This window comes from Bubalus bubalis, chromosome 11, assembly GCF_019923935.1.
Source record: "Bubalus bubalis isolate 160015118507 breed Murrah chromosome 11, NDDB_SH_1, whole genome shotgun sequence".
Taxonomy (NCBI): Eukaryota; Metazoa; Chordata; class Mammalia; order Artiodactyla; family Bovidae; genus Bubalus; species Bubalus bubalis.
Genome location: NC_059167.1, coordinates 42,353,420 through 42,378,539, shown reverse-complemented (window position 1 = coordinate 42,378,539; position 25,120 = coordinate 42,353,420). Strand labels below are relative to the sequence as shown.

The 25,120-nt window shown below is 38.4% G+C and overlaps 1 protein-coding gene across 1 annotated transcript in view; it reads right to left on the bottom strand.

Annotated features, from left to right (window-relative positions):
* GALK2 (galactokinase 2) overlaps window positions 1–25,120 on the bottom strand; it is a 132,620-nt gene that overhangs the window by 40,072 nt on the left and 67,428 nt on the right. Inside the window, exon 7 of the mRNA XM_045162158.1 lies at window positions 15,158–15,253. Coding sequence (XP_045018093.1) covers window positions 15,158–15,253 — 96 coding nt within the window. The remainder of the gene's footprint in view (window positions 1–15,157; window positions 15,254–25,120) is intronic.

Genomic DNA, 25,120 nt, shown 5'->3' with positions numbered 1-25,120 from the left:
TATCTCTTTTGTGAACATTATCTCCTTTAAGTCTCCAAACAACCCTCTTCTTATCCTCATTATACAGATGAGGGAAAAGAGACTTGGAGACACAGGTAGTGGAGAAGCCAGGATTTGAATTTCATGTGCCTAACTCCCAAGTTTCTGTTATTTTTACACTGGACTTTAATTACACCCCTACCCCTCACCAAATAATATACCCAAATAACATAATCTATTTTTTCTACTACTTCAAAGAGATATGAAATGATAAATGAGCTCCTCAAAATTTAAGTATTCTCCTTCTTAAGGGAAAAGACACTAAAGCGTTAAGAAGTATACGCTTATTGTTTCTTAAAAAAATCTCTGAATGTGTGGCAACAACTGACTACTTCAATGGAAATATGTTAATTTTTGCAGACTATCTATCTCCTCAAGATTCAGAGGGACCCAGGACTCCCCAGCATCTGTGTCAAGGGGAGTCCATCAGCAAGGTTCTGGACATCCCCATCCTTTGCTGCTACTTCTCGTGCTGAACTCTGACATGTGTATCTCATTACTAGACAGACAATAACCAAGAGTTTTAATGGAGGAAAACAAAAACAAAGTGAAGATAAGAAATTTTAAGATGAAATAAAGGATTACTCACTTTATAGTCCCCCCAGAATGCATGAGGAATTTGGTGGTAAATATAGAGGAAAGAAACCAGTATCAGAAGCCTCAAGTCTTGGTTAGAGCCCCAACTCTTCTGCCAACTAGACAGATGTGACCCTAGACAGATGGATTAACTTTTCTGAGTTTCCATTTCTTCATATAGTATTAATAAACCATAGCAGTTTTCACAGAATTTATTGGCCTGTTACTATGTGCCAGGTACTGTTCCAATTGCTTTGCATAAATTAATCATTTACTTCTCATCATGACTCTATAAGATAGATATCTCCTCTTCATTTTACAGACAAAGAAACTGAGATTAGGCTAATAATTACTAAAGCTGAAATTCAAACTCCACTTGTCTAACCCCAGACTCCATACTCTTAAATACCACACTATATTGCCTCCCATCCATAACATAAAATACCTACCTCTCTAGCTATTATTGTGATGATCCAATGAATTAGATAAAAACATCCCATAAACTCTAAAGTATATAATTTTAAATTTTATTATTTTTATATAATGAATGAGAAATCACTTGGTTTATACAAGTGAATAGCTAAATTTCAAGTCAAATGTAAAAACAGGTATAATTAATCTTGAATTCAGGACCTTTTTTAAACTGTTCAGGGGGAGTCCTCTGGTGGCCTAGTGGTTTGGATTTCAGGCTTTCACTGCCATGGCCCCAGGTTCAACCCGTTTGGGGAACTGAGATCTTGTAAGCTGTGCGGATAGAAAAAAAAAAAAATGGGGGAATTCCCTGGTCTGGTGACTAGGACTCCATGCTCTCAATGCAAGGGCCCAGGTTCAACCCCTCCTCAGGGAACTAAGATCCCACAAGCTGTGTAGCATGCACTGCCCCTAAAAAATAACAATTTAATTATTCAGGGAAAGAGAGAACTTAAATGATTCTGGGTGACCCTAGGAGAACCAGTTCAACAGTAAGGAGTAATGCAACTCAAGACAAACAAGAGAGCTTGTATTCCATTTAAAGCATTCCAATCTAAAATTTTTTGAGGGGTAGGTGGGACATGGAGAGAGCAATCCCTGCTTGCCAAACAAAACATGCCTGTAGTATAAACTATAACTACAGGCTCAAAGGCTAGCTTTCCCAGTGGCCCTTGCCCTTTACCTCCATACTAAAAGCAAAAAGGTCAAATACTAAATGGCTATGAGATGTGAAGAAACTAGAAACAAAAGGCTTTTTTGGTTGGTTGGTTGTTTTTAATTTCATATCCTGTTAAAGGAAAAATTCGCACGCTCTGACAATAAGCAAAAATTAGAGCTAGGCCCACAGCCTTAGCCAGAGGTGGCATGACCTGAACTCAGAGAACCATTAATGGAGGACCTTAAGAGCAGGGAATGGAAACAGGAGCAGAGAATGCCTTTCATTCTGGGTGATGTTGGGGAAACATGTGAGCCTGCCTCACCCTTTCTATCCTTGGGGACACTGAAAATAGAACCATAAAATGTTCCCCAAGAGGTATAATCAGGCAGAGTGACTTGCAAAGACAATAAATACTCCATACGTGCTTGAACTATATAAAATATCAAAAGATTTCATGAGAATAAGGAGTCTTCAAGAACACATTAACAAAAGTGTATGGAAAGAAGTCCATTGGAAGTTAACTTCAAGCACAAACCAAATCAAATTTGAGGTCCCAATTCCTGATGCTTGAAGCTCATCCACTTCTCCTATCCCCCAACCCCCTCCTATATACCCCCTGACTCACACACACACAACACCTCAATACACTCACATGCAACCTGAGAAAAACAGCAAAGCCCTAACCAAGGAGGAATTCATCCCCCTCCCTCCAATGTATTTTCAAGCATTTCAAGAACCCCAGGCATCTCCAAACTTCTAGTCCCTTGTGGCATTTAGCTCTATCCCTTCCTGAGAATCATTGGGGAAGACAATCTGATTACATGGGAAACTCTTCCAAAAGTTTGTAGCCAATAAACTCATTTCTATTTTGACTCCTGCCCTCTGGACAGTTAGGAGAAACTTGGCATTATTCATAGATCTTATTTTAAAGGTACTGAAGATAGTTAATGAAGCTAATTTAGCCCTTTGTGTGGTTCTTCTCTTAAAGCGGCCTGGGAAAGAACCAAAAATCACATGCGCTCCCAAATTAAACAGTGTACCCATATGCTGACCAGTGGGGATCCAGTAAGAGCAGAAATAACAGTGTTAGGTTTTAATAGTCACCAAGAAGGGATAAAGATTCATTAATGTGTTGCCTAGCTAACACTGGATATTGATAAAGACAATAATAATACAAAAGACTTCAAGATATTAATACAGTAAACTTTATTTTTGTTTGACAGTTTTTACTAATGAGATTATTAAAAGTAGAATAATTACATAAACAAAAAATGTTCATCATTTCCTATGAGAAGCCTTGCTATTCAGAACACAGACCCTAACCCAGACAGCATCATCCAGCTGTTGTCAGCCACACTTAGTGCAAGTTAAGAAAAAGGAAGAAAATGAACAGCCCTAATTCATTCATTCAACAGTCATTTAAATACTAGTGTCCTACAGATAGGTGGAATGTCTTCCCTCGAGGAGCTCACGAGACTGATATTGTCTTCAGGTGAACAAGTCTTTCAAAAGAAACTTCTTTCTTTCAAAAGAAAACTAGTGTTCCAGACAATGATTTGCCCCCTACATGTGCTATCCACCCACCTCCATGCAACTATCTGCCCAGGAGGCTGCCCAACATGAACTATATTGAGAGGTTCCCATGTACTCTGCTTCCCATTGGGTTCTTCCAACAGAACCTGCCTTTCTGGCAGGAAATGAGGAATGGTGAGGGGGCAGGCAGTGAGTTCACCCTCATGAGGTCACTTTCAGACCCAACGGCATAACAACACAGCTACAACTAGTCCTGAGTATTCCCAATATCTCCAGCTTTGTAGATCAGCCCTATGAAATAAACTGCCCTTGATGAATGGGTGTACCATCTACTTTTTGTTATGACCCTGGCTGATATATCAAGATAAAGTGAAAATGTTAATGGCTCCCCTGACTTTTCTTTACCGCAAATATTTTCTCAGCTTTCTCTCCATGCAATCCTTCTTCACACTAACTTTCAAAATGCCTGGGTGCTTACCTGGCACTATTTTCAAATTCTTCCCCAAATTGGCAAACCTGTTTAGTAGACCCCAGCCAAGTAGGAGAAACTTCATGAAATAGCACCAAGGTAAATCTAAAAGAAACTGATGTAGACTAGCTTTGTTTTGTAACATGATTGATGACCAAGCTCTAACTTGTATACACTTTGTAGTGTTCTGAAGTGGGGAGGAAAAGTAGGTTTTCTTTAATTAGAAAAAGAAGAAGAAGAAGGCTATTATTTCTTCTTCACATCTCTAATTCAAAGAGATTAGCAACTTTCATATTTTTAACTTCAAGAAAATTTGCCTCAGGACAATGACAGCCAGTTTCCAAATGAACATAAGAGATGCAACTCACTCGGAAGGTTCAGGCTGAAAAGTTCCAGTAAATAATGCAGGAAAGGAAAAAGGAGGACTTCAAATATTTAAAAGATCAGCATCTATGAGGAAACAACACTGAAGAGGATTCCCAAAAGTAAATCTGAAAAACCAGCTAAAATCTAGAACCATCAGAGAGTATGTGCTCACAAGCATATGTCACACACACATAAAGAACAAAATGGACTCCTTCATCTATATTGAAGAGAACGTAATCTAATGAATCTGGAAAAAGGCTAGTAATTGGGGAATGTGGCTCTCAAAATATTTAGCATGCTTACTGGGGGCAGAAGCACAATATTCAAGGCATCTCCCTTCCAACTGTAAAGAGACAAAGACCACTTCCCTAACCTAACTGACCTGCAATCTGAGTCATGGAGGGATCCAGGCTCTGAGAGGAGGCCTTCAACAAGGCAGGAACCCTGCATTTTATGTGAAACAGTTTGGGATTCCAGGTCCATGGGGAACATGAGAAAATGTCTATGATAGGTTTCTCATAGACCTCAACCATCATGACTTGTATTGGATGAGGTTGAACATTCTTAGGTGCCTGGCAACATACAATCTTTAATAAAAGATGATCTGTATGTGTACAGATGTGTGTGGTAAGACTATTAAAATGATAACATAAATCCAACAAGAAATAATAAGATGCAAAACGAAAGAAAACAGCACCCTATGCACTACTCTAAGTGAGGTCCTCAGACACAGTAACAGTGTCTCTAGGGGACAGGTTGGAAATACAGACTAGGGCCTTAGACCGCTGAGTTAGAATCTGTCGCTTAACAAGAACCCCAGGTGATTTGTATTCACATTAAATTTGAAAACACTTCTCTAAAATATTTCCTACACAGGGCCTTCTTAATAAATTAAGCACATAGGAAAGAATCAGTAGGAAAGAAGGGAAACTAAGAAATGCTGAATGTCTTCTAAGGCAAGATACTGCAAGGATATTTCATATGTGCTAACTGTTTAGTCTCCAAAATGACCCTGAAATGTCAAAAGTATAATTTCTACTTTATAGAGGAGGAAATTGAGGCTCAAAAAGGTCAATAAATTAACCTAAGCTGCCCCTGAGAAAACCGTAATGGAAAAGGACACATGTACCCCAAAGTTCATTGCAGCACTATTTACAATAGCTAGGACATGGAAGCAACCTAGATGTCCACTTACAGATGAATGGATAAAAAAGCTGTGGTACATATATACAGTGGAGTATTACTCATCCACAAAAAGGAACACATTTGAGTCAGTTCTAATGAAGTGGATGAACCTAGAGCCTATTATACACAGTGAAGTAAGTCAGAAAGAGAAGAACAAATATATATTAATGCATACATATGGAATCTAGAAAGATGGTACTGATGCACCAATTTGCAGGGCAGCAATAAAGATGTATACATAGAGAACAGAGTTGTGGACACAGAGGGGGAAGAAGAGGGTGGGACAAATGGAGAGAGGAACACGGTAAAATATACACTACCATATGTAAAACAGATAGCCAATGGGATTTGCTGTATGACTCAAGGAGCTCAAACTGGTGCTCTGTGACAGCCTAGGCAATGGCAACCACTCCAGTACTTTTGCCTGGAAAATCCCATGGACGGAGGAGCCTGGTAGGCCGCAGTCCATGGGGTTGCTAAGAGTCGGACATGACTGAGAGGCTTCACTTTCACTTTTCACTTTCAAGAACTGGAGAAGGAAATGGCAACCCACTCCAGTGTTCTTGCCTGGAGAATCCCAGGGATGGGGGAGCCTGGTGGGCTGCCGTCTATGGGGCCACAGAGAGTCAGACATGACTGAAGCAACTTAGCAGCAGCAGCAGCAGAGGGGTGGGATGGGGTGGCAAGTAGGAGGGAGGTTCAGGAGGGAGGGGACATATGTATACCTATGGCTGATTCATGTTGATGTATGGCAGAAATCAATACAACATTGTAAAGAAAGTAAGCTTCAATTAAAAATTAATTTTTTAAAGAAGATACATAGAGCAATGTCCCTCTCTGATCCTACCTTCTAAATAACCAATGTTAATAGCTTAAGACATTACAGTTTTTTTTTATCAGTGTCCTCAAAACTACACACATCTCTCTCCCTCTCCACATAGACACACAAAAAATTTTCCCCAACTTTGCATGCTCAGAAGGAATTGTATTATGCACATGATCCTGAAAACTTATTTTTTCACTTAATGATAAGTCATGGATTGTGAGAAAAAATTAACCTAAGCTAAGAGTCAAAGTCTGATAGGGTTGGCCCCAAAGTCCACCAGGCCACCTTGTCTGCCTGCCTCAGAGCATGGAGGCTGTGACCAGACACTGGGCCCTGGTAAGAACATGGAGCAAAATGCATGCATCAGTTCAGTTCAGTTCATGAACTCAGTCATGTCCGACTCTTTGCGACCCCATGAATTGCAGCACGCCAGGCCTCGCTGTCCATCACCAACTCCCAGATACCAGAACTGAATATCCCTTCTGTTAAAATGAAAAATGGAATTGACCATGGGGCCCTAGGATGCAGATATTTCTGAATCATCACAACTTCACTCCATCTTATCCCCAGGTTAAAAAGAAAAAAATCCACCTAGCTTGATGGTTTGGGGCTTGAAGGCCTTTTCTGTTATCCCTTTCCAAATACAATCCCACATACCTCCCCCCACAAACAACCACAACCCAAAGTGATCACAATATAAGGCTGACATTTTGGTATGATTTCTACAGCCTAATAATAATAATAGCAGCTAATACATTGAGTCAGACATTATTCTAAGCACTATTCATGAACTACCAAATACATGAAGGAAGATTTATTGATAAATGCATTTTATAATGAAGAAACAGAAGCAAGGAGAGATTAAGTAAATTGACCAAGAACATTCAGCTAGTAAGTGGAAGAGTCAGCATTTGAACTCAGAGTTTTGGCTCTAAGCTCTCAACCACAATACTATTCTTTACCCCCAAGGGGAGCAGAGGTTCAAGGGTGAACAAGGAACCCAAAATATAGAAGTCCCAAAAAGCTTTCTGGGCATACTTTTATCCATCATTAGCACAATTAATTCAATCCCTTTCATTGTTTAAATTCAAAACAAAGAAGGAAAGACAGGAAGGGCAGCAAACACATACCAAGGTAACTATTATTGGGAAGATGGGAGGAGGCAAGACAGAATTGGGAAAAAAAAAAAAGTTGTTGTGGGAAGACAGCAGGAGGCAGAAGCCTGGCCAGACTGATGGAATCAGACAAGAATATGAACCAAGTCATTGCTACTAAATACCAAAGGGCCTACAAAGGCCTGTGGTATAGGCTGGTGTTGCTTGCTTGGCTGGCAGACCATTTATTTTGGCTCTGACCTTTGAAGAATGCTAAATAATGATGATAATAATGGATGGGCAGCAGGCCTGCAATCTCTGTGGTTTGGCAAGTGTGTCCTGGAACTGCACGTCCCTGCCCATGGTCAGAGGGACGCTCCCACTCCTTGGGGAAGGTTCTTCATGTGGAGTTTTAAGCAGCACTGTCCTGACCCACCCTCAAGGTCCAAACTGCAAGAAATCTGATTGCAAGCCAAAGTGGACTCTCCAGGAGAAGGTAACTATTCTTCTTCCCCCAACATAATTGTTCAAATTAACACTTGTTAATTTTCCTCATATCACTCCAATTGCACAGAAAGGGACCCAACCAAAAGAGAACAGAATAACTTCCATGAATCATCATCTAGTTTGACCAAATCTGTAACTCAGTGGACACATTTGTCTGGGAGAAAGGATTCAAGGTGCACAGTATTCAATTCACAAAGCCTTTACCATCAAGTGGGAAGAATCTTCAGGGTCAGGAAATGGTGGAGAGTGTTAAAAGAGTTGTTGCAAGGGAAATCTGAGTTGTGCTCAAACATTATGCTAAGAGAATCTACTGAAGGTCACTGTAAGAAATAGTCACATGAATATCATTTTGCATTTGTTTTCAAACTGCTGGAGAGATTGCTTTGTGTGCTATAAGGAATCCACATGAGGAAAGTGTTTTAGAATTTAGTACCCCTGGAGGAAACATTACCTTCTCTGGAAACCTGGAATGGTTTCTCTATTTTGATCACAAGACCTATATAATTTACTCTTTCCCTCTTCCATTGGCTTCCAATAATCTCAGTAAATACAGTTAAACAAAGCAATTACATTAAGTAATTAATTTAGGGTGGCTTCCCAGGTGGCACAGTGGTAAAGAATCTGCCTGCCAGTGCAGGAGATGCAAGAGACACAGGTTCAACCCCTGGGTCAGGAAAATCCCCTGGGGTAGGAAATGGCAATCCACTCCAGTATCTGGCTGGAAAATGTCATGGAGAGAGGAGACTGGCGGGCGACAGTCCACGAGGTCACAAAGGGTCAGACGCGACTGAGGGCCACACGCACAGTTGACTTATGTGTGCTTAACTGGGTGTGCTTTCATTCTGCTTTCCTTTGCCCTGGTTTTTAATTTCTAAGTTATTAATCTTATCGAATAAATATTCTTGGAGGTATAATTCCTAGAATTTCCCATAAAAAGTAAATAGGCACTCGGTACAAGTAAAACAAAATTGAGACCTAACAGGCATCAAGTGAATAGTCACGTTAAGTAGGGCAATGATAATGATGGAGTATATTCTAAGAAGGAATATCATATATGAAATGAGTCGCCAGTCCAGGTTCGATGCATGATACTGGATGCTTGGGGCTGGTGCACTGGGACGACCCAGAGGGATGGTGTGGGGAGGGAGGGAGGAGGGTTCAGGATGGGGAACACATGTATACCTGTGGCAGATTCATTTGATATATGGCAAAACCAATACAATATTGTAAAGTTAAATAAAATAAAATAAAATAAAAAATAGAATGTCAAGGAAGTCCAATAACCATATCCCAGAAGGAACTAGTGAAAGAAGAGTGAATGTGTGAGGAACCAGAAGATCTTCCTTAAACTTTAAAAGACTGTAATATCAAAAGAAGGAGAAAATTCAGAATTTAGAAAGGGTAGGTTGTGATTAAATATATGAAAAAAATCTTCCCAATGACCACAATGGTCCAGGAATGAAAAGGGCTAATTTGTGAAACAATGGGATACTCAAGTGGAGGTTAGAAAACTATCTCCTATGAATGTTGAAGAGCAGAATTATGCTTGGGTTGGGAGGTGACTACAATAAGTAACACCTAGGTAGAGGGTCTCTGAAATCTGAGGTTCAGGAGCAGGAACCTCTTAACTTTAACTGCTAGGGAAACTATAGATTTCTTCACCTTCCCCAAGAACATAAATATTATATTCAACAAAAGATGAAGTTAAAAACAGAATCCCCAGAGACAAAAGGATTGGTACAACTCTGACTTAGGGAACTCTTGCTTGCTTCAAAACGTATTTCCAAGAAAATAGATTTCCTGCCCTTGTGGAGTAGGACAGGGAAGTAAAAAAAGAACTTCATAAAACAACTAAGGAATATCCATTCTGGTCCATCCACCAAATGTGGGTTCTCAGACACACCTCTAGTTCCCATCCATCATCTTCACAAGGCCCCTTCAGGCACACACTGACTTGGGGCTACCAGAGCAGCTTACATCCATTCTCCATGCAATCTGCCAGCTTCCCCCTGCACTGCATGATGTCTGATGTAAGGGCAGCCAGAGACAGATTCACGTGATCTTTTATATAACATTTTAGACATACATTCAGAGCTCTATACCACACACTGAGCTTCCCAGGTGGTGCTAGTGGTAAAGAACCCGCCTGCGAATGCAGGAGATGTTAAGAGACGCAGGTTCAATCCCTGGGTTAGGAAGATCCCCTAGACAAGGGCATGGCAACCCCCTCCAGTATTCTTGCCTGGAGAATCCCATGGACAGAGGAGCCTGGCAGGCTACAGTCCATGGGGTCGCACAGAGTTGAAAGCAACTTAACTTCACACGACTGAAGCAACTTAGCATGCAAGCACATACTACACACTATGGAGAAGCAAATGTAGTGCCAAGACCCAATATACGCTTTCATGAACAGATGATCTTATTACAAATCTAGAGTATAATTCAAAAGGCAGAAAAACTGACCAAGAATATTTGTCTTTTGGAAAATAAATATCTGATTGCAATCTCTTTGTTCAAGTTTTCATTCCTTGTTAAGTACCAACATGTAGTCATTCCTGACACTCCCCAAAGTTATAAATGTCATAACTAGTGTGTTCAACAAAAGACTAATATGAAAACAGAAACACTCTCCTGGATCTAAATACAGAAATGCCAGCCAATAGTTCAGCAAACTATTGGCAGAAGGTTTCAAGGAAGGGCAAATAATTTCTAACAGAACAGAAACTAATCTAGCCCAGGATATATACTCAGTTGGTAAGGTAATTTGTCACAAAACACACCCATCCACTTTACACACCGTCAAAACATGGAATGGGAGGCATTAACACTGTCTTAAATGGGGTAATAGAAAAGAAGGGGAGAAAAAGATAATGACCGTTTCCAAGAGATACCAGAGTAAGGATGGTCCCTGGCTGCTTTGCAAGGTATTAATAGATGCTGGACTCTCCATTCTTGGACCAGACAGCAGCCTGCAACATCAGGGACTGTCCTGACCACCGGTGCCTTGGATGGCTCTGCTCACTTTCACTCTCCAATTCACGAGTCTTCCCTTCCACTTCTTCTGGGAGGATATATTACTTATTCCTACAGCTTAAGTTTTAGCTCTTCAAAGCATTCTGGAATACTCTGTGCTTATGACAACATATGATGTAGTAATTTTGAAAAGTAAGTCATGTTTGCCTAACTCCAACTCAAGTTTCACATCTCAACTTGATCCATGAAGTCTTCCCTAAAAGCTGCCCCTCCCCATGTAAACTGGGTTCTTCCTATTTTTCTTTCTCACAGTCTATTTTCTTCACAGCATTTATTACAATCTGTATATAGATATTTGTGTATGTTTGTTTAACGTTGGTCTCTCCCATTTGTCTAAGCTCCATGAAGGGAGGGGGCATGTATCTGTTCACCTCTGTATTTCTAATATCTACCCTATCTGATGAAAATGAATGTTGAATGAATAAATGAACAAATGAATATATAATGTCAACATCCTGTTCTCCTACTAATCTGCCATATTCAAGACAGAAATGTCCACCCAAGAAATGAATATGTACCAAATAGAAACCCTGAAACTGCTCAATCACTACTCAATCATATCATGACATTGGCACATCTTGGAGAGTGTGAAATACCACTTACTTTCCCTCTTATGCTTTATTTAGATTTATTCTTCCTTCCACTTCTGTGTGCTGCCATTATGAAAGAGATTGGTGTTCCCCATCGTGAACTGAGGCCCTGGGACAGAAGACCTTTACCCTTTTACTTTGCTTCTATACTTCTTCATACTGATTTTTAGTTTATCTTATTTACATGACTTAGCAACCAAACAACAAATTTCAGGAAACCAATAGACCAGTTGTTTTCAAACAACTGGTACCAACCCATTACCTAATTATGGAATCAATTTAGTGGTTCAAAATATGTTTTTTAAATAGAAGCTAAGAGAGTATTCTTGCCTGGAGAATTCCATGGACAGTCCATGGGATCGCAAAGAGTGAGACATGGCTGAGTGGCTAACATTTTCACTTTCACTTTTCAAGAGAATGGAATGAAAAGCACTGCAAGTAGAAAACATAAGCATTGTTTTGTGAAACTTTTCAGAGTGTGTTTGCCCCTGTATATTACATGTTATCTTACAATATAAAACACATTTTACATGAGTCATGGTCCAAAATTTTAAGAAACTTTAACTTAAATTAACTAATAGTAGGGGAAATCTCGATAGCAATCTATAAATAGGTAGTTTATAGGTCAATGCTTATTTATAATTCCAGCTTTCCTTTCATTAAATATTAACAAGTTTCCTAAAATCTGCATAGAAAAATCTGATTCCTAATACTTTCAGCCTTAAACTATGCTGAGATTCTCTAGTTCTTGATACTGAGGCTAAAAATCTAACCTGTCCCAGAATCAGGCCAAAGCAGTCTTGTCTTCAGCTATAGGAATGTGGCCCTTTCCCCTTATGGATTCATCCTATTTCCTCTTTAATTCCTCTCCTCACCAGAAAAAGCCCTTCTCAATTCTCCCCTATCTAATAAGCAGATCTAATACTTCTCTTCTGAGCTACCCTTTGAAATCTCTCCAACTATGATTGAATCCTAGTTCTTTCTTTGTACTCTGAGGTCTCCTCTCCCTATCCCTAACTCACCCTTTGTGATGTAATAAAAAATACATACTTGATTTTTGTTCTAGAACCTAAAACCCTTAGATCCTCTGGCATGATGAGCATCTTTTATATGCTAGTGAGAAGACTGGTAACTAGAAGCTCCCACCTAGCTTCAGAATGGAGGCTGGTCCCTAGAAGGAGCAATGCATGGACTAGAGTATTGGGACTTTCAGCCCAACCCACTCCCACACCGTCACCTCCAGGGAGGAGAGAGGGGCTAGAATTAAATCAATAACCAATAGACCATGATTTAATCAATTGTGCTTACATAATGAAGCCTCCATCAAAAAAAACCCCAAAAAACTCTAAACAACAGGATTTGGAGAATTTTGATTTGGTAAACAAAACAAAGTGCTGGCAGGTTTGCACACATGAAGAAGGTATAGAAGTTCTGTGGTCCTTTCTCACCCAGTACCTTCTCCTATGCATCTCCTCCATTTGGCCGTTCCTGAGTTGTATTGTTTACAATAAACCAGTAATGGTAATTAGAGAGTAATAGTAAGTATTCTAGAGTTCCGTGAGTCACTCTAGAAAATGACTGAACCTGAAGAGGGAGTTGTGGGAACCCTTAATTTTATAGCTGGTTGGTCAAAAGGGCAGGTGACATGACAACCTAAGACTTGCACCTGGCATCTTAAGTGGTCAGTTTTGTGGGACTGAGTCCTTAACTTTTAGGATCTGACACTAACTCCAGGGAGTGTTAAAACTGAATTGGATTGAACGGATTGAAGGATACCCAGCTGGTATCTGGAGAGCTAGAGAGCTGGTTGGTATCAGAAAAATGCCACACACTGGGTGTCCGAAGTGTTGTAAAAATAGGTCATATCCCTCCTTCCTGCAAAGTTCCAGCCACTTCTCTCTCTCTCAGAGAGAGAGAAATATTCACATAGTTACATTTTCTCATTCCCCAGGCTCCAAGACCATCTCCGCCATAGCTTCTCAATTTTTAGTATATATTTGCTGCTGAAAAGGTACCTCATTGCCTTTTCATAAAAATAGGTTTATGATCTGACCTCTGTTCAGTTCTTCTGCCATAAGCTCCTGCTGTTTTGAACACACAGTCCATGCTCCTGTCAAAATAAACTAATTTCAGTTTTATGATAATCCTAAATTCTCTATGCCTCCATGTCTTTGCAAATGCTATTCCACCTGTACTCATTCAACAAACATTTACTGAGTACCAACTGTTGGAGAAGGCAATGGCCACCCACTCCAGTATTCTTGCCTGGAAAATCCCATGGACAGAGAAGCCTGGTGGGCTGCAGTCCATGGGGTCACAAAGAGTTGGACATGACTGAGCAACTTCACTTTCATTTTCCCTTTCATGCATTAGAGAAGGAAATGGCAACCCACTCCAGTGTTCTTGCCTGGAGAATCCCAGGGATGGGGGAGCCTGGTGGGCTGCCGTCTATGGGGTCACACAGAGTCGGACACGACTGAAGTGACTTAGCAGCAACTGTTGGAAAGGTACTATTATAGGTTCTGGGCATATGACAGGAGGGTAAATGAGACCAGAATTCTATACTCTTCTCACTTAATAACTGTGGTTGATTGCTCTTTCACTGAGACTAAAATCAAGCAGCAACTCCTCTGGGAAATTTTCATGGCCTCCTAGAATTGAGTTACATACTCTAACTCTGGGCTCTATCATAGCACTTATTAGTACAACATAGTGGTTAAAACATCAGTTTCCTCATCTCCAAAATGGGAATTGCAAAAATTACTCATTTCATTGGGTTGTTGTAAAAATTTTAAAAGCCTAGAATACAGTTAGTGCACAATAAATGCTGGCCATAGTTACTAGCCAACCAGGAATCAATATCCCACGCCACTCCAGGCTCTTTCCACCTACCATTCCCATGGCCTGGAAAGTTGTTCCTCTGAAATATCTGCTCAAATGTCACCTTATCAGACACTTTCCCACATTCCCTTAAAAGATATTAACACCCCCCACCACTCTCCACCTCACACCCTGCTTTGTTTTTCGTCAAGGCTTTTACCATCTTATGTTATCTTTTCCTTTATTTTCTGTCTCCCTTTAATCAAATGTAAACTCTATGAGAGAAAGCACTTTTTTGTCACTACCCTATCTCCAGTGCCTAGAAAAGTGCCTGGTACAAAGTAAACATTCTATAAAATTTTGCTAATTGGATCAATGCATGCACTAAATGTGGGTTCTTTGAATCATAATATTTTCAGAAGGTACAAAGATTTTATTTTCTTCACAGTATTCAAAATGACAATGAGTCCAATGAATTGTTAAGATTATGGGTTATTTTTTAATTTAATTTTAACATACTTTTAAATTCCCCAGTGTTTTTTAATGAGAAGGTACTGGGTTTTATAACAAGAAAACTAAATCTCAAGGAAACTATAATCATTCTTGATGAAATCACAAAAAACCTGGAGTTTGTAAAAATATGTTTTCACCTATTTAAGATAGAGGCTATTGTCCACATCTATTTATGGCTCTAGGAACCCACAGCTTATCAACTAGCCTCAAAACTAAAACTCACACTTAAAAATTGTTCGTATTCTCATTGCCATTACTTTTAGTCAATATTTACATATTTTAATTACAATACTACAATTAGAAAATACACCATTGATCTTAAATTTCTGGTCAACAAGCAAAAACTCCCACTTAACTACTTTATAACAATATGTAAAGGCTATATAACACCTATCTCCTTTCTCCAGTAGAGAGGAAACTAGGAAACAGAAATTTAAACTAAGACAGCATGAGACTTTAATAAAGTATGAAGAATACAGCTGGGGATAAAAGAGATGTTTCCACCTCATCAAGAGAAATTTGCACCTTTGAACACATTTGACTGAATTCTAATAAGGTGAATGAACCTAGAGCCTAATATACAGAGTAAATCAGAAAGAGAAAGACAAGTACCATATATTCATGCATATGTATGGAATCTAAAAAGATATTAGTGATGATCCTGCTTGCAGGTCAGCAAAGGAGACACAGAAAACAGAGTTGTGGACGTGGTGGGACAAACTGAGAGAGTAGCACTGAAACATATACATTACCATATGTAAAATCAGATAGTCAGTGGGAATTTACTGTATGATGCAGGAAGCTCAAATCTGGTGCTGACAACCTAGAGGGGTGGGATGGGGTGGGAGGGAGTATCAAGAGGGAGGGGATATATGTATATCTATATTAAAAAGCAGAGACATTATTTTGCCAACAAAGGTCCATCTAGTCAAGGCTACGGTTTTTCCAGTGGTCATGTATGGATGTGAGAGTTGGACTGTGAAGAAAGCTGAGCGCTGAAGAATTGATGCTTTTGAACTGTGGCGTTGAAGACTCTTGAGAGTCCCTTGGACTGCAAGCAGATCCAACCAGTCCATTCTAAACGAGATCAGCCCTGGGATTTCTTTGGAAGGAATGATGCTAAAGCTGAAACTCCAGTACTTTGGCCACCTCATGCAAAGAGTTGACTCATTGGAAAAGACTCTGATGCTAGGAGGGATTGGGGGCAGGAGGAGAAGGGGACGACAGAGGATGCAATAGCTGGATGGCATCACCAACTCGATGGACGTGAGTTTGAGTGAACTCTGGGAGTTGGTGATGGACAGGGAGGCCTGGAGTGCTGCAATTCATGGGGTCGCAAAGAGTCGCACACGACTGAGCGACTGAACTGAACTGATGGCAGATTCATGTTGACATACGGCAGAAACCAACACAATATTGTAAAGCAATTATCCTCCAACTAAAAATAAATTTTAAAAAAAGAGAAATTTACACCTTTAGAAACACCTCTATTTGGGTAGCCATTTATGTAGTATAGGAATGGACCCAGTTTCATAGGAATGGATCCAGTTTCACTGACTGTCTTGCTCCTTGAACAACTCCTATATAATACTCCTTCGTCTGAAAATATAAGAGGCATGGGATAAAATTCAGAAAGTTTAAGTTGGAGCCCAAGAGGGATAGTCTTTACTAATACCATTACCATGGCAGCTCTGCTAATTCACATGCTTAGACTTATGAGACATGCTTTCATATGTGCATAAGACAGACAAAACCCTTAGCAACTAAGGAAACCAGCACCTGGCACAAATGCCTGGAACCAAGGATTACAGTCACATTGTCAATAACTGGTGTGACACAGACTCCAACTACTCAGAATGCATAGCAGCCATAGGAGAGAAAAGAGAGATATTTGGTAGATCAGCCCTACATAAAAGATAACAACTCTTTAATAAACATATAAATGAATAACTCCTCTGGATTAAGTTTAATTGCAAAATTGATAGACTCCCAAACAGTTATACTAAATAAAAGCCCAAATAATTATTTACATTATCATCAGCAAATTATCACATTGCAAATGACATCACAATTTTTTTCTTAATTCACTTAGGCACCAGACTGCACAGTGGGGATCCAAAGAATCAAAAAGGGATAGTCTCTACAACATGGGGGAGATAGCCAATATTTTATAACTATAAATGGAGTATAACCTTTAAAATCTGTGAAGCATTGTATTGTATACCTATAACTTACATATTGTTCGGCTACTATACTTCAGTTTTTAAAAAGGCGGGGAAGGGGGGATAGCCTCTGTGCTTGAAGACCTCACCAGAGACTAGAGGGAAACATCCTTCAAATATAAAATAATAAGCGTAATAGTGTAGTTGATGTTGTGATCAGACAGGCCAGGGAGTTTGATCAAGGCCAGGTAGGAAGTAGGGGGAGGGTGTCCCTTAAACAGTTTACTACTTAACCCACAGTTCCAGGTGGCCATCCCACAAAAGCATGCCAAAGGACACGGACGGTGAGCGAGCAAACACATGACTGGTTCAGCAGCCAACCATACAACCACCAGTCTCCTCCTACAGATGAGGCACCAACCTTATGAGCAAAGGGCAGCACTGTTTATCTTTTCTTTCGTATAATGTACCAACTAGATGACTAGAGAAACCTAAAAGATCAAATGACCACTCTGACTTCTATCAACACCACCCACTGGGGAAGGAAGAAAAGGTTAAATCACACAAGACAGCATGCACATGACAGGCAGCCATCTGCCCGTGTCAGGGCTCTTGAGTCCACCTGTTCCCTGCAGAAGCTCTGGCTCAAATCTGACATTTATCTAGACAGACTGCAGTATAATTTTTATAGTTAGATATACTATTAATCAACCTCTTTTAATCCAACATAAAGCTTGAAAGAATTAAGCCTATGTAGCATAAACCCCTTAAAAGATTATAATAATTAGAGATACAAAGACATGTAAATATTTGTTAGTCAAACCAAATTCATGTTGCCTGGTATTTTCTTCGGAGCCTGCTCATGTCATTACACTGAAATGTGATATATACAAACCCTGAGTGACTGCAAGTGAAATAATGTGACCCTATATAAACAGTGACAGTTTAAAATTATATTTGCTTGGGTTATTTTTATGCTAGATATCTCAAACAGTTTATTCCAAGCTTAGTACATTTTGTTTTCTAAACAAAACAATGAAGGAGAACATAAAAAAAAACTTAAATAGCAGTACAACAATCATTTTAGTTCTCTGACAAATTCTTTGAGAATTTGTGATTTTTAACTCATCAGTAGTTTTCATTCAACAAATACACATTGTAGTTATTAAAACACATAATAGAAGACTAAATTGTTACAGTATCTCTTTTCACTTTTAAAGGACTTTATAGACTATTTTTTAACTATTATTAACAAAATTAATCCACCTTTGTAAAAAAGAGAATTTATGTCACAAACTTAACCTAAGGCATTCTTTTGGATAGGCAGCAGACTCCTACTTAGCAGTTCAGTTCAGTCACTCAGTCGTGTCTGACTCTTTGTGACCCATGGACTGCAGCAGGCCAGGCTTCCCTGTCCATCACCAACTCCCAGAGCTTGCTCAAACTGATGTCCACTGAGTCGGTGATGCCATCCAACCATCTCATCCTCTGTTGTCCCCTTCTCCTCCTGCCTTCAATCTTTCCCAACATCAGGGACTTTTCCAATGAGTGAGTTCTTTGCATCAGGGGGCTAAAGTATTGGAGCTTCACCTTCAGCATCAGTCCTTTCAATGAACATTCAGGACTGATTTCCATTAGGATTGACTGGTTGGATCTCCTTGAAGTCCAAGGGGCTCTCAAGAGTCTTCTCCAACACCACAGTTTAAAAGCATCAATTCTTCAGTGCTCAGCTTTCTTTATGGTCCAACTCTCACATCCATACATGACTACTGGAATAACCATAGCTTTTACTAGATGGACCTTTGTTGGTGAAGTAATGTCTCTGCTTTTTAATATGCTGTCTAGGTTGGTCATAGCTTTTCTTTCAAGCAGCAAGCATCTTTTAATTTCGTGGCTGCAGTCACCATCTGCAGTGATTTTAGAGGGCCCCAAAATAAAGTCTCTCACTGTTTCCATTGTTTCCCCATCTATTTGCCATGAAGTGATGGGACCAGATGCCATGATCTTAGTTTCCTGAATGTTGAATTTTAAGCCAGCTTTTTCATTCTCCTCTTTCACTTTCATCAAGAGGTTCTTTAGTTCTTCTTTGCTTTCTGCCATAAAGGTGGTGTCATCTGTATATCTGAGATTATTGATATTTCTCCCTGCAATCTTGATTCTACTTTGTGCTTCATCCAGTCTGGCATTTCGCATGATGTACTCTGTTTTTAAAATATAACAGGATAAACCTAAATCATATGATGTGATTCACTGAGAAGGACATCACCCATGTATTTCTTGGAGGGGGGGGGGAGTGAATCTTGATCTGATAATCAGGCAACTATCTTGACACATCCATACTGAGGGAACTTGAGAAAAGAAAAGAGGTCTAGACTCTTCAAAAATGTCAAGGCCATGAAAAACTAAAAAACCTTGGAAATTGTTCTAAAATAAAGAAAACTAAAGAAGTGAAGTGAAAGTGAAGTCGCTCAGTTGTGTCTGACTCTTTGCGACCCCATGTGTAGCCTACCAGATTCCTCCGTCCATGGGATTTTCCAGGCAAGAATACTGGAGTGGGGTGCCATTTCCTTCTCCAGGAGATCTTCCTGACCCAGGGATTGAACCCAGGTCTCCCGCATTGTAGGCAGACACTTTACTGTCTGAGCCACCAGGAAGTCCTAAACTAAAGAAACATGACAGTTAAATGCAATGATTGGATCAGGAAAGAAAGAAAAAAAAACAGAGGAGAAGCTATAAAAGACATTATTAGGGCAATTGGAAAATATGGATACAAACTAATATGCATGCGAGGTAATAGTATTGTATCTATGTGAAAATTATATTTGGTTGTGTTGAATAATGACTTGTTCTCTGGAGATGAAGTATTTGGGGACTATGTCTACAATTAACTCTCAAATGGTACAGGGGAAAAAAGTAGAAAAAAAAGATAAATCAAATGTGGCAAAATGCTTATGAGGACTAAGGTGAAAGACATATGCATGTTCGTTGCCTATTCATATACTTTTTCTATACATTTGGAAATTTTCTTGTAATAAAAATTTGAGAAGACTCACAGAGATTTGTGGTTGCTAAGGGGATGGGATTACTAGATGCAAACTATTACACAAAGAATGGATAAACAACAAGGTTCTACTATATAGCACAAGGAACTATATTCAATATCCTGGAATAAACCATAATGGAATAGAAGGTGAAAATAAATGTTTATATATGTATAACTGAGTCACTTTGCTGTATAGCAGAAAGTAACACAACATTGTAAATCAACTATACTTCAACTAAAAAAATAAATTTTAATTAATTAAAAGCTGAGAAAAAACTTTAAGTGCTACACTGACAATCCGTCTAGGAGTTCTCTGGTGGTCTAGTGGTTAGAACTAGTGCTTCACTGCTGAGGCCTGGGTTCAATCCCTGCTTGGGGAACTGAGATCCTGCAAGCTGCACAGCATGGCCAGAACGACAGCAATAACAAGAGAACCTAACTATATGTGTGATATTCAACTTTGTTGTCAACAAGTAATAATGTGTCATAATTTATAATATTATGCAAAAAAATTTAAGCAAATCAATGAAAATGACTGAATATAAGGTATCCTGCATTAAAACATAGGTTTCTGTGAATTATTCCTAAAGGAAATGTACATTTAAACTTCTTTCTGATAAATTCTTTATCAAATTTTTTCCTAACCATAGCAACTTTATTTGAAAAATGAAAATATTTATAAAAACTAACAAATACTTTGTCATAAAAATGAACATAAATATAACTTAAATTATATAAAGTAGCTCTTTCTCGTTTTTATATTTGTAGACTTCTCTACAGCATGTAGAATTTAAAATATTTTAAATTTTACTGATTGCCTGAATTTTTGCATATATTTTACAAAGCAATTACACAATTTTATAAAAAGAAACAATCAGATATTCTCTGGATATCCTTGTAACCACAGGAGTCATGACCAATTTTACCTTCTCTGTAACTTACTTCAATTATAGGAGATTATGGGCTTTGATGACCACACATAAAGTTCCACAGGGCTCTGTTCCCACTTGATTTAAATAAACACAGTCAAAATTAACAACTGGTTAATAGCCCAGAATGTTGTCTTATGTGGGATGTTACCTAAGATCTTTGAAACAATTATATTATATTTGCATGCTTAAAATAATTAAATCAACATATTGGTCAAAGAGGAACCTGGGTGGCACTCATTAAAATGTATCATTTGAAAGTGATACCTAAAAAAGCCAAACTCCTCTTATGTTGTCCTTAGTAAGACCATACTGATACAAAGCAGGGCACCCAAGTATTAACAGCACAACCTGGGTTTCTAGAAGATGAATTTAAAGAACTTTCCCTGTTTATTATAAGAAACGAAATTACATGGGATTCCCCACTCCTGCTCCCATTATCGCTCCAAAGAAGTTATGATATTCCGTGTCAAATAATTTAATTACAGGGTAAATTACTTTAACATGTCAAATTGCCAAACTGGCAGTTGAACAGTCTACATGTGTGAAATGAAACTTTAGCAAATGTTAACTTTGCCCTTCAGACACCCAAAAAACAAATCTATCTCCTTCTCTGAAAAATTTTACTCTCTAAAAGATTTACTTTTGATGAAATTTAAAAAGAAAAACAATAGAAACTCTGGCTTTTACATTACTCATTTTAGTCACTTATTGTGGGATCTCTTGTCATATAACAGTAAAATGATAACCAGAGAAATATAAAGTTGTAAATTAAGGGTAAAAAGCATGAAGTATACCACACTGGACAACAGAATAGACTGATAATAAAAAATTAAGTAACAAGGCAACTGACAGGATTTACAACACCTATCTCTAACCAGTGTCAAAGGTCTGGCACCTCAGTAGGTCAGCTTCAGAACAGCTTTACAATCCCGTGTTTTATATTTCATAGCAAAGCAGGATCTTTTCAATACTAAGCAATAATTTGATTGGAAATTCTATAGGTATGGCTTTTCCTCTTTAACTTTTTTTCCTGAATGGTAAGGCTATAATCTAATAATGACTAGCTATGATTCCCTAGACAGAGGGGCTTCCCTCATAGTCAGCTGGTAAAGAATCCTCCTGCAAGGTAGGAGACCCCGGTTCGATTCCTGGGTTGGGAAGATCCCCTGGAGAAGGGAAAGGCTAACCACTCCAGTATTCTGGCCTGGAGAATCCCATGGACTGTATAGTCCACGGGATCAAAGAGTCAGACACGACTGAGTGACTTTCACTTTCAGACAGAGTGAGGCAAATGGTACTCCTGTCCCCCTGTCCCTGACCCTGAGCTCCAATTGGAACTCAGATAAAAAATGGGAAAGGAGATTCAACAAAGTCTTGGGGGAAAAAAAAAACAAAAACAAAGCATGGAAATCTGCTCAAACATCCCAATCCAGAAACATCCAACGCTGCCCTTGAGGACCACCTAATGACTGTACTTTCACCTAACCTTAGACATTCCGTGGAATGGGGAGAAAAGCCCACCTGCCAAGGCCCTGAAGTACCCTACTGTACCACATGGTTCCCACTGTATTATGGCTCTCTGTACCTATAGATGACTCCTTATGGGCAGAATCAGCAAGACTGCATCCAAAGAGTACCAGCAATTTCCTCAAGCAGAATATTTTGCAAACCAACAGAGTGGGACTTTATCCAGAGAAGAAAGGTTCAAAATGGCAAATAATAAACAAAATGTATAATAATATGCTTCAGCTTAAATGTCACTCCCTACATCAGGAAGTTATTGCTACCCACAATAAAACTCAGGTTTACCAACAACTGGTAATTGTTTCATTGGTCATTTTTTCTCTTCCTCCCTTCTCTTACTTTAATTCTTTGTACTAATCACATAACCAAAAGTAATCTTTCTCCAAGTCATTCTCTATCATTGCTAAATTTCATTTTCCTTATAGAAATTAATATATATGAAAGTATCTTGCTCATTTGTTTCTTATATTCAATATCTGTCTCTCCCTTCTAGAATATAAGCACCTTGCCTATTCTTATTGCTCTGGGCCCAGTTCTAGTACAGTGCCTGGTTCAATAAACATTGTTGAATAAAGAAATGAAAAGTAATGTTCTTTTTACTATCCTAAATCCATTTGGTGTTCATGGAACTCTGCATCTAGAGTTAGAAAGAAAAAAAAAAAAACGCTTCTAATGAAACCAGCCTAGTCCTTTTCTAGTAACCCAGAGTACCTCACATGCAGAGAAAATATACCTTTTGTTAACTGGAATGAGAATTATAAACTATTATCACATTATTATCATCATCTTAATAATCTGGTGATGGTAACAATAGTGATCATTACCACTTATGAGTTAGGCTATGTATTTATGTACATTAATCTTGGCAACAACTTTACTGGGTAAATATTATTACCTCAATTATACAGACAAAGAAGTTCAGAGGTTAAATAATATCCCAAGGTCACACAGCTCAAGGGTATAAGCTAGGAATCCAAGGTCTGGTCAACATCAGAGGCCATGCTCTTCCTATCACACCATGCTGTGAGATGCTGAGCTGATATCATCTTTTCATTCAACCCTTAGTCTTCATGATCAAGTTCCTTTCCTATCTTCTGATCACTTACCAATTTTGCTACTATTAAAATTAAGAAATTATATCTGTTCATCCAAACTCTAATCTCCAATAGGACTTCTAAAGCATCTGTATACTCAGTAACCAAGAAAAATGTAACGAGAAATATTTTTTCCTTGGTTATTCACTTAGGAGATACCTGAATAAAATATTATTAAATTATTTTTAAATGGCTACATTATTCACTGCTTACTGGCTTCAGTAAAATAGTTCACAAATGTAGTGTTTTTCTAGTCTCACTCCTAGTATTTTCATCTAGAATTTGACCCCAACCTCTTGCTTTTATAATCAAAGGACTTAGAATAATTAAGATGCAAAAAAGTCATAATAGTCTTGCTAAAATGCATCCCAACACTGAAAAAATAAAACTTATAAATTGCTCAACATGCTTTTAAGAGAGTGAACTACTAAAATTTTAATAGGGAAAAATATTTTAAAAAATAAAAATTATATCTATACAGACTAAGTCTAAAAATCAAATTTGAGAAATAGGAAAACTTGATAAATGAGACTTATTATGAGTTTTCATTAAATTTTTCAAAGATACTAAATTAAACACCATCACTTCAAGGGGTGTGGGTTATTTGCAAATTAGGTTATTGCACTTAGTTTTAATGGCAGGAAATATGCAGTGCAACTCTGAAAAGCTTCACAGTGATTTACAGTATATCTGAATCTTTCCTCAGAACCATGGGAGCAGGATTTCATTCTCAGTTCTCACCCTTACTTTTTTTTTGTTCCTTTCTTTTTATTTTCCTTTTTCACTTATGAATTTATTTTAATTAAAACTAAGAGCTTCTACCCAGAAGTAAAAATGTGTGTGGTCAATGAAAAGCTTGGTTACTCCAGGATCTCAATCTAGTGAACACTAAAATTATAAAGTTTATTTTGTCCAACAAATTCCCAATTGCCAAGTTTATTAAGCAAAGTAATTCTAGGAAAGAGAAAGTAGAAATGTGGTGGGTATTTTCACAGGGATAAAAATATCAATTAGCAATACTAGGAGAGTCATGTTACATTACTACACTATAACAAGTACCTTACCCACAGTGTTCCAATATCATTAGGGTTTGAACATAGCTTTCTAGTGTTTTTTTTTTTTTTTTTTTCCAATAATGATTTGTTACTAAAACCCAGAATCTTGAAAACTCCAACAGAAGATTTGGATCATACAAGCATGAGTTTAATTATTATTAGGCAACTCTTTAAAAAATCATAGTCTTAAGAATTTATTTACCCGATAGACCACAGAATCCTAGTGCTAAAGGGTCCTCAAAGATTTAGTAGTCTATATTCACTTATTATGCCAGTGAGGAAACTGAGACGCAGAGACAAAGCCTTCCCCTTATTTACAAACCTGGAGAGAAGTGGCAGCCTGAATCAGACCCAGGTCTGTTTTTCAGTCACATACTCTCAGAGTAAAAATAAATGCATTCTCCTACGAGAAGATACTGTTTTCTTTGGAACAAAGTATTCATGTTCTGTTTTTCTTTAAGTCATTCAAATGTAATACTAATAACAGAGGGAAATGGCTATTTAGCATGTGATGGTTAAGTGATAATTCACTAATTTAATCCAATCCAATTAATTGTCTCCTTTATACCAGATATTGGAAAGATGCTCACAAGAAAGTGATACAATCGCCTCTTTCTTCAGGGAGAGAAG